This window comes from Aythya ferina, assembly GCF_964211825.1.
Source record: "Aythya ferina genome assembly, chromosome: 9".
Taxonomy (NCBI): Eukaryota; Metazoa; Chordata; class Aves; order Anseriformes; family Anatidae; genus Aythya; species Aythya ferina.
The window spans coordinates 22,982,570-22,999,048 of NC_140305.1; the positions used below are offsets into that span (position 1 = coordinate 22,982,570).

Sequence of the window (16,479 nt, forward strand, 5' to 3'; positions counted from 1 at the left end):
ACGAGGGAAATTAAAACTGAGCCGACAGAGGACTTCCTGTGTGTTACTCCAGGGAAGGAAAAAAAAATCAAAATGAGACAGACTCAGCTAAACACCACTTAAAGAACACAACTTCCCTGCCCATGCTTACCCCTGAGACTACTCCTTCAGTTAGGAAGCCAGTCTGATTGCCTGGAAAGGTCTAGGACAAAAGATTAAGGTTTTCCTTCCATTCATTTTCTCTCCTCCTTTTAAACTTTTAAACTTCCACAATTTTTCCAAATACAGTTTGAATGACGGTGACTGAGGTTCCAGAACACCACTAACCAGCTGGTTCCTGGCCCCAAGACGTAAGGCAAGAAGCAGCGCTCCAACAAATTTATTTTACCTTCATCACGTACACCCAGCATTCACAGGAAGTTCATTCTAGCTCAAGTGACAGGAGCACAACGAATTCATGCTGTAAATGTCTGCAATTAACCAAAGCTACACACCATTGCCTTTCTTGCAATCTTTGCTCATCTTCCCAAAGCCACCGAGAAGCAAGCCATTAAGGTACAGTAATACATCACAGGAAAAAACAATTACAAGCACTGTAGCTGCCCACAGAATTAATGTGAAGGCTGAAACATCTGTTTGCAAAGCATACCTCTTATCAAGAAAGGCCCTGCCACTGCATTTTCCAATGGCAATTGGAAATGTTCCTCCACCACAGCAGTCAGAATTCTTCTACTTCAGGGACTTAGCTAGCCCCCCATTTCTGTAGTCTTTAAGACATCACAACCCAAAGCTGTCCAACACAGCTGTAAGCTATGTATATTTTTGGTGCTGTTGTCATTATTAACTTCCTTTCAAAATGCATCATCAGAGGAGTTCCACACGCCTTTGCCATAAAGTAATTCATTTGCCACAAACATCGCTACTTAAACAACAACAAAAACCAAAACAGTAAAAACCCCAAACTGAATTTTAATTAAAAAAAAAAAAACCATCTAAATTTCCAAAATTACATTTCATGGATAGTAGGGATTGCATCTATACAGCCTGTCTTCGCATTGAAAAAACCTCTGCAGTTAATTGTTTCTGTTACTTGTTTTGGTGTGGCCGGGTGGTGAATACCAGTGTAACTGGAGGCTAAGGTCAGCTAAATCAAAGACCTGTATCTTCATTACAGTCTAATAAATACAGATGGCCATTCAAGCCAGCTACTCAACAGCACTTCTCAGAAAAAAGCCAGACAGCCAAGTGAGAGAACCATGCATCTTTAAAGAAGGCTTGAGGAACAGTCAAAGGTACACCAAATACATGAATATTCAATGCTGATAAAGACAAACCATTTCCTGTGCTAGAGCTAGGAAGGTGGTGGAAATTGTCCTGCTTTCAGTGAAGATTGTTAGCACCAGTGGAGCTATGTCCCTTCTCAGCAACAGGCAAACGATTCTTGTGCTTAATCATCATCGCTTCCCACAGCAGCCTCTGCATCCTGCACAACTGGCTGCAGCGAGCACCCTCGAGGGCTATGCAACTGAAGGCACTACTGGCCTGAGCTCAGTTTTACCTGCCTTAGTGTCCACGCTGATTTTTGTCTGCCTTAGTGCCTCTAGGACCATGCTAATCCAGGGCAGAATGCTCTCAGCACAAACATAAATGCTTGGCTGTTCATGCAGTTACACTCTGTGAACAGACTTCACACACACAGCAAAACAAAATAAACGAAACAAAAAAGTAATTTAATTTTTAATTTGACCATTATGTATAAGGCCTTTGAACTTGCTAAACAAAGGTTAAACCCAATAGGATTGTGTAAAGCAGCATTTTTATATATATATATATATATATAGCACACAATGCTTTGGTTGCCACCAAAATGGAGTAAAGAGTCCACCCAATTTATCGCTTTCAGTTCCTAGAAACAGCTCTTCTGTTTAGGCACCTGAGAATATAATAAAAACATGATGAGCTTTTTGCCTTGCTCCCTCAGTGAAAATATCACCACAAGTAATAAACCACTGCTGAAGCCCCTTACGGCATTTGATACTATTGATCAAAATAGACAGCTTAGAGAATTCCTGTAGGCAAGGATTTCTCCGTTTCACAGATGTCATTAAATAATTCCAAAACCCCTCAATCATCTCCAAATAATAAAAATATGACAGCCACAATTGCTCTATAGGCAACACGCTGGGAAGTGTAAGATAACCTTATGTGGTTGTTGCACTCCATTGCAATGACCACTGCATTTAATAATTAATACAAGCCTGTTTCGTATGGTGATCAAGAAACAGAGGCGGATTTCAATTTATTTAGAAAGCATGCCCACTTGAAAGGTTTTATTTCTTCTAAGTCACTTGACAGATTCCTCTGTAAGAAAGAGTCTGGGCTTCTTGTTTTACCCACTCATAATTAGTGTCACTCACTCCACAGCTGGAACCCTTTAGAGCTGTGTGGACACGAGGTGGGCTGCACTTACATTCTCTAACAAAAGTAAATTATTTGTTCCATCTCATAACATAAATCTGGCATCAGGAGGCAGAGAAAATACTCAGCATAAATAGCACAAAGACTAAATGTCAATGCCTGTTATACGTATGCATATTATACATATTATTCTGGCTTGTAAGCAGTACAAGTGTCTTTGACTTGCTATTTAAAACAGAGAAGGAAAAACATGGACTTGTGGATCAGAACTTTAAACAAATTAACAGTGCAGTGAGTGTTTCAGAGATTGTGTGTGTGCTGAGTCTGGAACAGAGCACAAACAATGAAAATCAGAGCTTGGTAAGATCGACTGGATTCTCCCAGGTGTCCACCTCTTGGTGCAGAAAGGCCCTCGGGAAAGCAGCCTTTCCACTGCACTGCTGGGACATTTTACATTTTTGCAATGCACTTACTTTCATTTGGAAAACATTTAGGGACATTTAGTTTTTCTCAGAATTTTTCTTCAAATTCTCAGAAATTTCAAACATAGATTTTTTTTCTCCTCACAGGCAGATGATTTGAGGATGAAGGAGCTTTAAAACTTAGCGCTGTCATTTTCCTCGGACATCTCTTATGAAGAGTTGGCTCCTTAGTGAGTTGATCCCCAAAGCTGTTCAAGTAGGAAACTAAAACTCAGGCTGCTGCGTGCTAGGAGAACATTATCCCAAACTTCACCTGCTTGTGCTGCACAACCCAGCCCCTCGCACTCACTTGAGGTTAAACCTATGCAAAGCTGAGGATGATTTCAACACAACTGAAAGCTAAGTTCTAACTGAATAAGCTCTGTCAGACAAAACTGCAGGAAACACAAAAACCAATCTCAGCCAGCGACTCCTGCAGTTTGCAGTGGTTTATTTCCTGACTTGTAAACAAGGAAGATCTGATTTCCTAAAAGGAACTGTAATGTCACATGGCACTGCTTTCTGATGTGTCCAAATAAAGCGTACAAGTACACAAAAAAAGAACATACTGCTCAAGAAGTAGGAAAAGGAGTATTCAGTATCTCTAATGTGCTTTTTAGGTAGCCAAATTACTATCTGTTTAGCTCCTGCAAATCAAACTCATCAGACACAATTCTGAGAAGAGAAATATTTACCCACAAGTTCATCCAGAAGAGGGCAGGGATGCCAGTAGTCTGAAAGAAAGGTGTCTGAGTACTCTGACACCAGCTCTGCAAGGTTGGATGGCGGAGGAAGGGTGGCTTATGGGATGAGGAGGGCTGCATCCATGGGGCTACAAGTAGAGGGAGGCAGCTCAGGTGTGATGATCAGAAACTACAGGAGCAGGAGCTTTACCCAGGAGCATGCCAGTGGCTAAATTTGCAGCAAGGGAACGAGATGCTAAAGCAATTTCACTTGTTTCATATATTAATGAAAATTAGTATTTTATGTAGTCTGTATGTGTTTCTACAACATAAATGAGGTGCAAGTACAGTACAGTGGGTTCCTCCTAGGTGTTCTTACATCTCTCGAGAACATCCCAAAGATGTACATACACTGCAGAAGATCGGGGAACTCAAACTTAGAGAGTTAACAGATGGCAATGAGACATTGTTTTCTCCAGCTGATGTTTTACTTCAGAGCAAGTTTGCTATATTCATTCACTTTAGATACAAAACATACTAGACAGGTGTTACGATGCCCTCCTTTAAACTGTTCTGCTGGTAGTCCCAGAAAAAATCAGCGTGGTGTCCTGCTGAGCTACACTGCATGAATGAGAGAAGTGAAACACGGGCACTTGTTTCAGCACGCACCCTACTCTGTGCCAGGAAAAATGAAGCAGGCTACTTCACGCTTAGTCAGCACTGCATGCCCACATGGATTTTCTCTTCTCTGAATGAAATTAATACAACACATTCTGCATCTTCCGGAGGGCTTCTGAGCAAACAACTGGGTCAAGATCTGTAGTGTAAAATTCTTCCAGGGCTAGTACTTATGTATCACAGCCATGCAGCTTGAGCAACGAGTTGCACGAGCTTCCTTAAGGAGTCCAAGCAGACTCCATGCTCAGCTCTGTTCCACTCTGTGTGCACAACTGTTCTCAAATAGTCATGGGATGTGGTTGTGTTTTCACAGGGCAAACAAAATAATCATGAAAAAGATCTAACTCAGTTTTCATAGGACCTTTCTTTTCAAAACTTACCTACATGAATAAAACCTCAAATCCGTTATGCAAAGCATGCAACATTCTTGTCCATAAAACACAACCACGCTAGTTTAAAATACATAACAACAGTATGAATGCAAAGCCAGTACTGCAAAAGGCATATCGAAACCTTCCTGCTATGTCTGACTAGATCAGCCATACTTCAGGTATATGTAAGTCCACAGTTTCTGTGGGGCACCTGATACAGAGCAGTAACACATCCATACATCTACACCCTACACAGGAATGGGATGGCTGAACAAACCAATTAAAAGTTGTCTACTTGAGTGAAATCCTTGATACAAAGTCTTGAGAGCTACCCTGAAAATCCAGGAAGCAGCTGAGTGAACTAGGAAAAATGATCCACCTAGCTCATCTCATCTCTAGGCAGCAGTCAGCACCAGCAGAAATCCTGGGCGGACAGAATTGTAACTTTCTAAGGGTTAGTCCAGTTGGGAACAGCAATCATCTCTGGAGAGGGCGTAAATCATTCCGGTGAGATAACAGTGTTCTATATAATCCCCTGGGGGGAGAAAACAACCTATTATATACAGTTCTTGATTTTGACTCAGTCTATACCAAAGTTCACCTGATGCATCACCATAGGGTATAATTCAATGCAGTAGAAAGAAGCAGCCCGAAGAATGGTCCAAACCATTTCTATTTCCATCAATTAGACAAGACAATTGAGAACGTTTTCCTACCTGCTTATATTCAGATTCTCTTCCAACCAGTACCTGCAGAATGTAACCAACAGGATCCCCCTTCATGGGTGCGACCATTTCCCAGGCAATTTCACAAACATTTCCTTCCAACTGTGTCACCCGAGGGGCTACAATAAAAATAAATGTACAAGCATTTAATATAAAGACCTCATTCAAACGTTACTTATTTTACATGCACTTCACTACAGAACAGAACATTTTAAAAAGAGAATCTCAGGACATCACGGGTTTAATAGCACAATCTATAATACATTTATGTGGCCAAAAATCAAATTACTATCACAACTGGATGAAAGAAGTTCATGGGCTGAATTTTTAAGTCACTCAAAAGTCTCACTTATTTCAAGACAATCTTGCCTGATTTAAGCAGTTCTGGATTCTTGCGGTGTTCAACAGTAACAAACAATATGCACAGAAAATTTGGTGAAATTCAAACATAATTAATGCAACGGGCTTTTTGAAGCAGAAGCCAACTCAGGAATTACACTGGCATTAATAAAAGCAGCAACTTCATGATGTTCTGAGCAATCGCCTGTACCAGTGGTGATATTTGTGTACTCTTCCCATGCCCTAGGGCAGCCGGCTACACATCATAGAAAGAGAGCACTAGTATTGAATATTTTGTTCAGGAAGAATGAGAGGAGGAATGTCAGAACAGAATTTAATTAATCTATATTAGAGTTATGTATTAAATACATATTAATATTAAATATTAATATTAATATGTATTTAATATTTGTATGTGTATATGTATATAATATTAAATACATATGTATTAAATACATATTAGAGTTATGTATTAAAGTCCAGCCTGGGAACCAGAAGTACAAGCATCATTTTAAATACTTGGACTCGTGAATAATTCCGAGCCTGAAATTGAGATGATCAAACCTAGTGTTTTTAACAAGGCTTAGACTTGTGCTTTCACTGGAATTCCAATAAACTCCACTTTGCCAGCTGTTAAAATGCTGCCTTCCCAGCGAACAGATCTCTCACCACCTGAATGCCGTGCTATGCCCACCAGCAAGCGTGCAGGTGAGCCGAGCAGAGCAGCTATGTGTACATGTACAGCTAAGCATCTGCCACTGGAAGGCAACTGTGACAGCATTTGGGCTCCACCAACGTATTTATCAGGCAGAACAAGAAAGCACATGACCAAAAAATGAAACAGGGAGAAACACTGGTGCTAAACACTTCACCAAGCGGTTAACGTGCACGTGCAAGGCCATGAGCTCGTTAAAGGCAATGTAGGCTCACAGCCCCTGAAAACAGACAACAGGAGACTCTATCAAGGAAACAAACGCTGCTGCGGCCGCATACATTATGTGAATTCTAGATTAATTTGCTTCCACTCAAGAGGAACACATGAATATTACGCAGACCCAAATGTCATCAATATTCGTTTCTCTCTGCACATCTGCCTGCGTTGAGAGACTGATAATAGACACCTTCATTTCAGCTGACAACACTTTCTCAATTATTTTCTCTCCTTTTTGTTCCCTCCCTTGATACATGTAGATTTTTGTCTGATACTTACAAAACTGCCATTATCAATATTCAGTTTTAGGGTTGGCATTACTGAAGGAGTAGGCTACTTTACAGAATAAACATGTGCTTCTGATACCCGGAGAACAAAGTTTATGGCATCCACTCCTCTGTATTGCTCTGAACACAGAAGGGAATCAACATGATTATGTTGTTGGCTGCCTCAAGGGATCGCTTTTCCCCGTAGCATTACCTTCTCACGGCAGCGTTCACTAACACAGTGTTTGCTGTGCCCTTTTCTCTGTGTTTTGTCATGTACCTGTGGTCCCATCCCACACACAACCCAGTATTTGCACCCTGTCTTCATGGCGTGATATTCAGCCCTCGGTATGAGTCACCTTTAACAGGGACTCAGTACTCAGGCAGCTCAAAACAAACCAAAAAACCTAAGTGAGAGCTGAACTTACCAAAATGGATTTCTGTCCATCAGAACGAGACTGTGACTACAGTGCATGCTTGCGCTAGCTTTAGTCAGTCAGTGCTGCTTTAGTGTCGTGAAGCCAATCTCCTGATGCTCTCCCTGCACTCAAGAGCATTGTGCCTCCTGAGAGTGATTCAGAGGAGGTAACCAAGGCACAGGACAGTACATCCCAGCAGTGTTTTCCCCTCTCTAAATCTTAGATCACGAATAGTGTCAAAATCACCAAAGCCAGACATCAAATACGGTGGAACAAATTAAACCACTCTGACAAACTAACCGTTACTATTTCTCACAGTAAATAGTACAGCTTGAAAAATGAGTTTTAAGCACACAGAAAAACAAAAAAAAGAAAAGGTTAGCATGGCATCTGATTTCAGCTTATCTGACAACCAATATAGCAAATCTGCTCCCTGCATAATAGTTCTTGGAAGAAGGAGCAGAATTACTTGGGGCAGAAATCACACAAAGGAAAAGATGTATCATAATACAACTTTATTTAATTAGGCCTTTTGTTCTTCTAGCGGAACGCATGCTAAGAGACATAATGAATCAAATGTTTTATGTATGTGACTTTGTTACTAATTTTCTAAATTAAAGAAAAATAAATTCTGAAATGCTCTGCTGAACGTTACCCACAGAAACCAGAATGCAATTCTAACACTTGAGTTGGTATGTACATGTATGTAGTGCAGCTGTTATATTCCTTATGGAAGTGTTCCAGTAATTAAGAGCATCCCCTGGAAAATGTTATTGTTAGTAGCAGCATTTTACCTGTGTCTGTATAACAACGCTGGTAGGTATAACGTTTACATTGCTTATATGAACTTTTTTGTGATAATTTAGCTTCCCTCCGTCATGTAACTTCATTATTCACAGATATACAGAAGCAGCATGCACCAATTTTTTGTTATTGCATACTTATGTTAACATTTACAGAGTGATTGCATTTATCAATTACTTAAATAATTACATGTTACCTAGATATATGTAAAATATTACATACCTTTGATTGCAGGTGGGACTGACTTAGTTGTGCAGAAGGTAACTATTTCTGAGAAGGGTCCCTCCCCAGCATCATTGACAGCCTGTATTCTAAACGAGTAACAAGTGGATTCTGTCAGCCTTTGAATCTTGTAGGTATGACTTGGTCCCCTGTAAATTGGAATAAACCTGAAAACAATGAAAATTAGAATACATAATTACGTTGGAGCAGCACTAATGTTTCAGTCTGTTACATCTATCAGCTCAATGCATACATGTGAAAACTGACAGAACACGCTTTGCAAAGCTGTTAAATGCAAGTTTAAAAATGGTTTGCTACTAGCACACGATGATTATTGAATTAGGTAAATCAGAACAGTTTCATTGCCCCTTTTGCAAATAATAATTCATGTAATCATTTTTGCAAGTTAAGTATCTGGAAATACTTCTGTCAACACATTTTCTACCTCGTAGTAATCAAAATGGATTAAACTCGTGCTCTGCTACAATACACTGAGTGTGCTGCTAGTTTAAAGATGTTTAAAGCAAGATTAATTCTTTGAGTCTTTTATTGCTTGATTTGGACCTTATTCACACACTAAGACCCACAGATGAGATCGTGCCCTTATCGATGCCATCTTAAGTTGGAGTCACTATGTAAATCAGAGCATCAGGATTGCATTTAATATTTAATACATTGTGGAATATGAATGAAAAGGAAGAGGGAAAGCATGGTAACTAAGAGGTGGATATGTAGGGTGGAAGGATGCCAATTCTGGAGCTGCGGGGGACACTTGCAATGACAGGTCTGCTTGGGAGCAGGCTGAGAAGAAGAAAAAGACACGACACTAAGGAAGTGACTTCCAAAGTATTTCCATTGACAAGACACAAACCTCAACACACACAATCATGTCCAACAATACAATGCAGAAAAAAAAAAATCAATCTTAAAGAAAAAAAAACGTACTGGTTGCTAGAGACTCGGACTTCTATTTTCAATTGCTCTGCTCAGATAAATGCTTTTCAGTAATAGTCGTAGGTTAGCCAGCAATTTCTAACTGAGATCCTGACCCCCACAGGTGCTGAGGGTAACTAAAAAGGAAGCCCTCAGCATCTTGCATCAAACCACTTAGCCTCCACTGGGGAACAGTCTTACTTGCGGCAGTTCTGAATCTGGAGAACATTCACCACGCAGAATCACACGGTATTTGGATGATTTAGTACACTTATTCAAGTACCTTAACTATTTCAGCTGATTTCAAATCACCAGGAAGCCAACAACGCGATTTGCTTGTGACCTCCCTATCTTGGTACTAGCTTTGTCTTGGGTAATAAGTCCTGATCACTTTGGCTTTGCACGAGATACACTGTACAACCAATTTGAGCATTTCAAAGAAACTGGGTCTGTCATTAGCTCTCGGGGACAGAAATCAATTCATATTATATTATGATTGAAACCCAAGGACGTACAAACAAAGATCAAGAACCATCTGTAATAAAAAGAAATGCTCAGTTAATTTAAATTGCTGAAAATGTACTTTGAGGCCTCATGTGACTAACTACCCCTAGAGAGTCTTAGCAAGCCCTTCACCTTGATTAGAACTCAAAGCCCTATGTCCATAAATTTTTAGGAGCAGATTTTAAAGCTGATTTCCAAAGGCAACCTTTTTCCAAATTCATGCTCATGTAGCTTTAACTACTTTATGCTTGCTATCTCACGTTTCTCAGGTTCACACAGGCAGCAATGGCAGGTTCAAAAGGCTGCAACAGACTTGGTGTGATGGGGTAAGATTTTTAGGGTTCACAGCCTGATGAACAAACCACTTCTTTAGGCCAGAAGTAAGAGTGAAAAACCAAGGTGACTGTCTCTCTCTCCCACTCCACTTTTTGCACCTCAGGCTGGCTGAGAAGCCGCTGCAGTACTCATGGGAGTGCTCAGAGGCTCTTACCCATGGGCTACAGATAGTAAAAAAGAAGCAATGTGATGTTACAGAATAATGCTCTTTCTCTATGTGGAGCTAGGTAAACGTGCAAGGATAAATATCCCTTACTAGCTAATGGTTCTGAACACTCTTGCCCCAGTTTGGGCTTACAGCGCACTTTTTAGACATATTTATAGTGTAAATACCAAGAGATGCTAGTTCTCAAGTTACAGTTTTGCCTTTCAAACACGAGCAAGGTTTCATAACGCTGACAAAGTGATCTGGCAAAACACTTCTGCTCCTCCCATCATTTGGGAATTGGAGTAATATTCCCATCCCGTTTCCATCTCTACCCCTTTCTACTTCCGTATTTTTATCTGAAGAAACATCTGTAATGATAGCAAAAAGCATTACAGAATTGCATCCACGTTCAATACACAGGACCGTAATGAAAGCACACTCAAACTTCTGAGATTCAACCACCTTTGAAGAAAGATGGCTTCCAATTTTGGGAGAAGAAAGGCTGACTAGTAAGTTAATCAACCTTAATTGCTGATAGGCTTTACTATGACAATAATGCTTTAGAAGAATCCAAACAATGATGTAAGAAACATAATACGGATGAAATATTTTAGCTTCAGTACACCAGTGATTATTTTTATAACAATGTAGTATTTTTCTCATGTGCAAAGCAGGTACTCTGTGCTTCTCCAGGGTTATTTCTGTTATGTTTAAAAATAGCATATTTCCCATTTGATGTAAACGGCTATAGAATTGAAGCAATATATCCTCTGATCTTTTTTCAGTCTTCCAGATTTTCTGTGGAAGGACTGCAATGATCTTAAAGTTGAATTACTTATGATTGCTTACCACTAAAGTGATGTCTGTACACATTAAAAATTGCCTAAATATGACAATTTGTTCATATTATTGCAAATTGATTTTCTAAATCTAAAGGCATTTTTAAAAGCACATTTAAAGGTAAGCTCTATATACCTTTGCCTTTTTGGAAAGTCTGACATTGTTCACTGTGCTTCATCCAAGCCCTGTTCCACACCTCTTAAGAGTAAGCCAGGTTTGAGCTTATCTTCATGTCTTATACACTGATAGGGCTGAAAGGTGAACTAGATCCGAGAACTGACAGAAGTTAAAGATCCCTGTAAATAGCAGAGTCTTGTACTAGATTAGTTCCCTAGCAGGTCCAATGTTATGTTAAATCGGTCGTATAAGTAAAAATGTAAGGCTAGTACGGGTACACAAGTGATTTAAACAAGCCCAAAGTGTTCCTGTTCCTATATAGGAACACACTTAAAGAAGTATGTTTATACTTACGTGCTTATTTCTTTAACACCCCTTTTAAGAGGGACAAAACCAAAACACAAAACGTGCTCGAGTGCATCCCAGCCATGTTCATTCTCTAATCTCTGCCTGCTCAGACCATTCATGTAAACCCCCAGAGTATGCTAATAAGCACCAAGAGATGTTCGATTCTAAAAGGCTTGCCCAGCCAAATTTGGAAGATATTAGGCTGCATTCCTTACCTGATATTTTGTGTTTGAGAAAAGACTCTCTGCAGGCTAACTGTATCCTCAATACAGTAATTTTATTTATTTTAAATTTGCACCATGCAGAAGTGAATCTGTGGTATCAGGATTTAATGTGATGCAGTATTGCCTCTCCTCGTAAGTAACAGCACAAACTGAGAAGAAAGCAACTTTCTCGAGGGAAAAAGACTCTCCCCAGAGAATTCTTCCCCCTCATCTCACTTGAGTGATCTGAATTCTCTCTTCCCCAGACATTCTCATGTCAGTCACGGATTATTCATTTACTTACACAGAGAGGAAAAGAGAACACAATGTCCTGGAGTGATTGTTTGGGAGACACCACTGCTGCTAGTTTTTCATCAATACCTTTTTATTCACTGCGAAGATCTTCTTGGAAATGTTTTACATGTTAGAGCTATTTTGTTTCCTTCACTTCAGTCACTTCCAGTCAAGCAGAGGATTATGAATATACTTGCTCTACCTTCATTCATTATCGCTCGGCACATCTTAATCAGCAGGTTCCCTTTCAAAGTCTCTGGTTTTGTTTATATTTTAGTAACACGATTGTCTTTGCAACAATTTTATTTGAAAGAAAATCTAATGTACAGTACTAAATAAGACAGCAATCTTGAGCCAAGTACAAGGGCTATAATAGCCATCTGAATGGTTCCCTTACTGCCTCCCAGAAAAACGTGGTCATCTGCCACAGTTTGGGCTGGATCGCGGTCATTAATACAGCACGGGGCTGACCTGGTGACCCGAGGCTGCTGCTCAGCATGCACGGGCAACTGCACAATTAGAAAGCAAAGTACACGAATTTCACAAACCAACAGCTCTTTTAATGTTATTATTGCAATGTCCCAGTTATCTGCACATTTATAGCCCCCACCTACTTTTTTTTTTAGACTGTTCCTCTTATTTTCTCTAAAGAACATTATCAAACACTCACTGCTTTAAGTGATTTTCTTTCCCCACCAGCAGTTCCCTACACTACGCAGTCGCACCCAGCAAAGCAAAGCTTCAAAACAAAAACATCTCATTCACCCCCCGAGACAGGGAACATTCAGTTCTCCCAAGTGCTGGAGCAGAACAAGGCCGGGCAGCCCCGCTGTGGGGCTCAGCCCCTCGGCAGCACCTGCCCCTCGACCCTGACTTCTTGCCCTAATTTGAGGCATGGACCGAACAGATGGGACACTTTGGCCCCTCTGATCTGAAGATCTGTTTTCCAGAAGGTACCTTTTGGGAAGTGTATAATATATGCTTCCTCAGGGCATGTTTAGAAACCAACCTCCTCCCTACACCAGCAACTGAATTCCTGTTTACAGGTGTAACAACAACATGACCCACTGAAGGAGACCACATTTTTTTTTTTTTCCTTGTACTTAGAAATTCAAAACTAAGTGGAGAGAGGGAAGATACAGGAAAAGAAGTACTAACAGTTAAATGAAATGAGTTTGTTTTCTTTGCTTAATTATCTCTTACATCCACAGGCAAGACAAGGAGCACTTGCAGCCAAAATTGATTTTTAGCTTGCTTCTACTAGATCATCCTTTCATCTGCTGCTGAATTTAAGCATGCAATCCTTATTTACCACAGATAGCCACATGTCACGTTTCTGGACTTACTGAAAACGGAGATGCCTCAACATACAGAATAAAAATTAATTTCTGGAGGATGCATTACCATCTTCCCCTTGAAGTTCATACTGCTGAGGGCAGCTTGGATTTGCAGCCTGTGACCACAGAAGACTGAATCAAAGCATCAGACTCCTTCCCATCCACCCCACTTTGCCATATCGTGGCTTTAGGATCATATTTGTCCTGATGGATCGCCAGAGAGAGAAGAAAGGTGCTGATGCTTCGGGTTGCTTCCGTTTTGTCCCCTTTCAGACTGCAACCTTGTGCAATCATTTAGACTTTTGGGAAGTTGGCAAAGAAAAATTGCACATAGACCACCTGAGTTCTGCTGTTTACCTGGGTGGTAGATGAGCATATCATAAAGAAGAAAGACAAACACACACACACTGAAAATCAGCTTCAAGAATGAGGGAGATTGAGCATAAATTTTGATTCTGAGTGATTCCTGAGGAAAAAAACACATAGTAAAAACTCAACAGCTTCTCAGCACTTCCAGGAGGAGTGAAAGATAGATCGTCAAAGTGCCCATTGTGGTTCTTTCGTGCAACCATATCAGAGGTCAACGAACAGAGAGAATGGAGAATACTGAGCACAACTTAGTGTGAATTAACAGCATCTGAATGAAAGATCTGGGAGGAATTACGAAGAGCATCCAATGCCCTGTCAAAGAAGAACTAGATTACTAAGCAGCTACCAGTACCATGGTTTACAATGGCAAAGTGTTAAAAATTAACAGCAGATACAAATAAGAACAGCCTTAATAGAGCTAAAACCAAAGCAGAAGAGAACGCAGGTCAGCAGCAGCAAATTAATGCTCTAACCAGCCGCACTCCTGGGCAAGGAGCGTGAGGGGTGATGCTGGATGAAACAAACTGAACAGCCTTCCAAAACGACTCTGTAAAAGGGTGGGGGTGAGGCAGTGCTCCTCTAACTGAGATTATCGATCTACTGTCTGCTTAGGTGGAATAAAGACCTGCAACAGATCTCTGCCGACCAATTCACGTTTCAGGCTATTATCACATTATTACTGCTTTGCAAATCTTGCCGCTTCATTTTTGTCAGTACATGCAGGTAGGTAAGGTGCAGCTTCATAATAAAATACACTGTGAAAAACACCCAGCCTGCTGAAGTTAATTGGTAAGCTCCAAATAATTTAACAATGCAGGATTTGACCTCCATATAAATTAAGGCACCGAGTCATTAGTCTTTTGTTGAAGTCAAAGTCGCTGGCAACCTTAAGGCAAGACCCTGCAGCTGTACATAGATGATGACCGACCATCCCAGAAAGAAATTGGTATGCTCAGGAAAAGTTCACCTGTATTCAAGTTAAGGTAAAACTATGCAAGAAGAAGGAAATCAATTCACGGGATTATATAATTTGTTTGCAATTTTTATTCCTGTATTCTCTGCAGCTAGAATTTTCCAGGAGTACATCTGTGTGTGCCTGTGGCCTTTGGGATATTCATATGTGAATACTCCTACCAAGAAAAACAGTTACCAGAAAACCAGCATGTGCCAATTAAAATTTATAGTCATTAGGCAGGTCCTATTTTTGGATCTAATTTTCTTTTTCTTTCTTCCCTCCTTCCCTCCTTTTTTTTTTTTTTTTTCCAAGAATTGCATCTCCTCAAATGAAAAATACCTGCAGTTTAACAAAGTATTTTAAAATAGTTTAAGATATACATAAGCAATCTTTCATATGCTAGAAAAGGGAAATGCTGCTACTACTGTTTACCCAGTGATATAGGGTCATAACTCATTCATTCAGCAAATAAACAGAACAAAAGCACTTACAGTTTAGATGTCAGCAAACACAACCTTACAATCCACTTACAAAAGCAGACTAAGAACGGTCAGCAATCCTTCACTGACATTTTTAAAGAATATCTAAGATGCTTCTCATCCCACCATCCCAATGATTCCCTTAAAATATAACTATACATATTTTTGTCTGTATACACACAAAAATCACAGAATTCACCTTAATTGCAATATATATTTACCTAAAGGAAGCACAAGTAACTGATGAATGCCTCACAAATAATGTACTTGCTATTTCTTTCTTTCAGACTAGACACTGTAAGCTTTTTAAGACACTAAGGGGTATAATTAGTTGTACGAACAACTAAAGACTAATTACCAGTACAGGAAAAAAAAAAATCAGAAGAATTACTATAATTAGATTCATTTGTTCCACCTGGAAAATAAAAATCCACAGTATTATGGAAATCAGTGCAACTTGATTAACGCGATTTTCTTGACATTACTGAGGTTAGGAAATGAAGTCACAACTGAAAGTTTATTTTAAAAAGGAAGAAATTTTATCGTCCTCTTTACATAAAGGTCAACCTCCTTCAACTAACGTTCCCATGTATTGTGCTTTCTAGAAACAGATTTTTCTTCATTTCCACTTAATGCTTACACATAATTGAAAGGACAAGAGATGCTAATTCGATCTCCCTAAATGTCACACACCAAAGAGCAAATGAGACAGAAAGCAGGTACACTTCTGATGTGCACACCTTTCCAAGCCCCTGTGTTAATCAGTGTCAGGAGATTTCCAAGTATTTTGTTCCACGGGTCTTGCAATCAATGAAACATTTAGTCTGCAACAACCAGCCTGTTATACCTCATTACAGCACGGAAAAGTTAAAAACAATTCTTAATGACCAAGACACACTCCAGAGCACTGGCTGACTATCACTGCACAAAGCCCAAACCGAATCTTTACAAAAAGCCTAATAGAACCATCAGGGTCAGATGTGACTTACCATTGATTTTTGTTTTTAAAAAGAATTTGCTCACCTTTGCATTTCTGTTTGTGAAAATGCTTCAATGTCACTTTGAAATTAACTCAGATTTTAAACCTCATCAGCAAGGAAAGCTACAATACACAAACTGCATGCTCATATTCACCAAAGAAGGGGAAATTATAGTATCGACTGGAGGGATTTCAACATAAAGCAGACAAAAGTACTTTCAGATGTCTCAGAGAAGATAGTAACAATAACTTCGGAGAGATGAAGGATAATACAAAGGCCAGCCCTCTGGCTCAATGATTTTGAGTTATCTATGTCTTGCCCAGAGTCGGGTGCTGTCCAT

At 39.8% G+C, this 16,479-nt stretch overlaps 1 protein-coding gene and 1 long non-coding RNA gene across 2 annotated transcripts in view; one reads left to right on the plus strand and one right to left on the minus strand.

Annotated features, from left to right (window-relative positions):
- FNDC3B (fibronectin type III domain containing 3B) overlaps window positions 1-16,479 on the minus strand; it is a 174,287-nt gene that overhangs the window by 4,635 nt on the left and 153,173 nt on the right. Inside the window, exons 24-25 of the mRNA XM_084530178.1 lie at window positions 8,297-8,463; window positions 5,307-5,434 (exon numbers count right to left, since the gene is read on the minus strand). Coding sequence (XP_084386304.1) covers window positions 5,307-5,434; window positions 8,297-8,463 — 295 coding nt within the window. The remainder of the gene's footprint in view (window positions 1-5,306; window positions 5,435-8,296; window positions 8,464-16,479) is intronic.
- On the plus strand, window positions 9,795-14,489 carry LOC311441716. The gene is made up of 2 exons (XR_014696176.1): window positions 9,795-10,726; window positions 13,337-14,489. It is a non-coding gene; the product is annotated as an uncharacterized lncRNA (long non-coding RNA).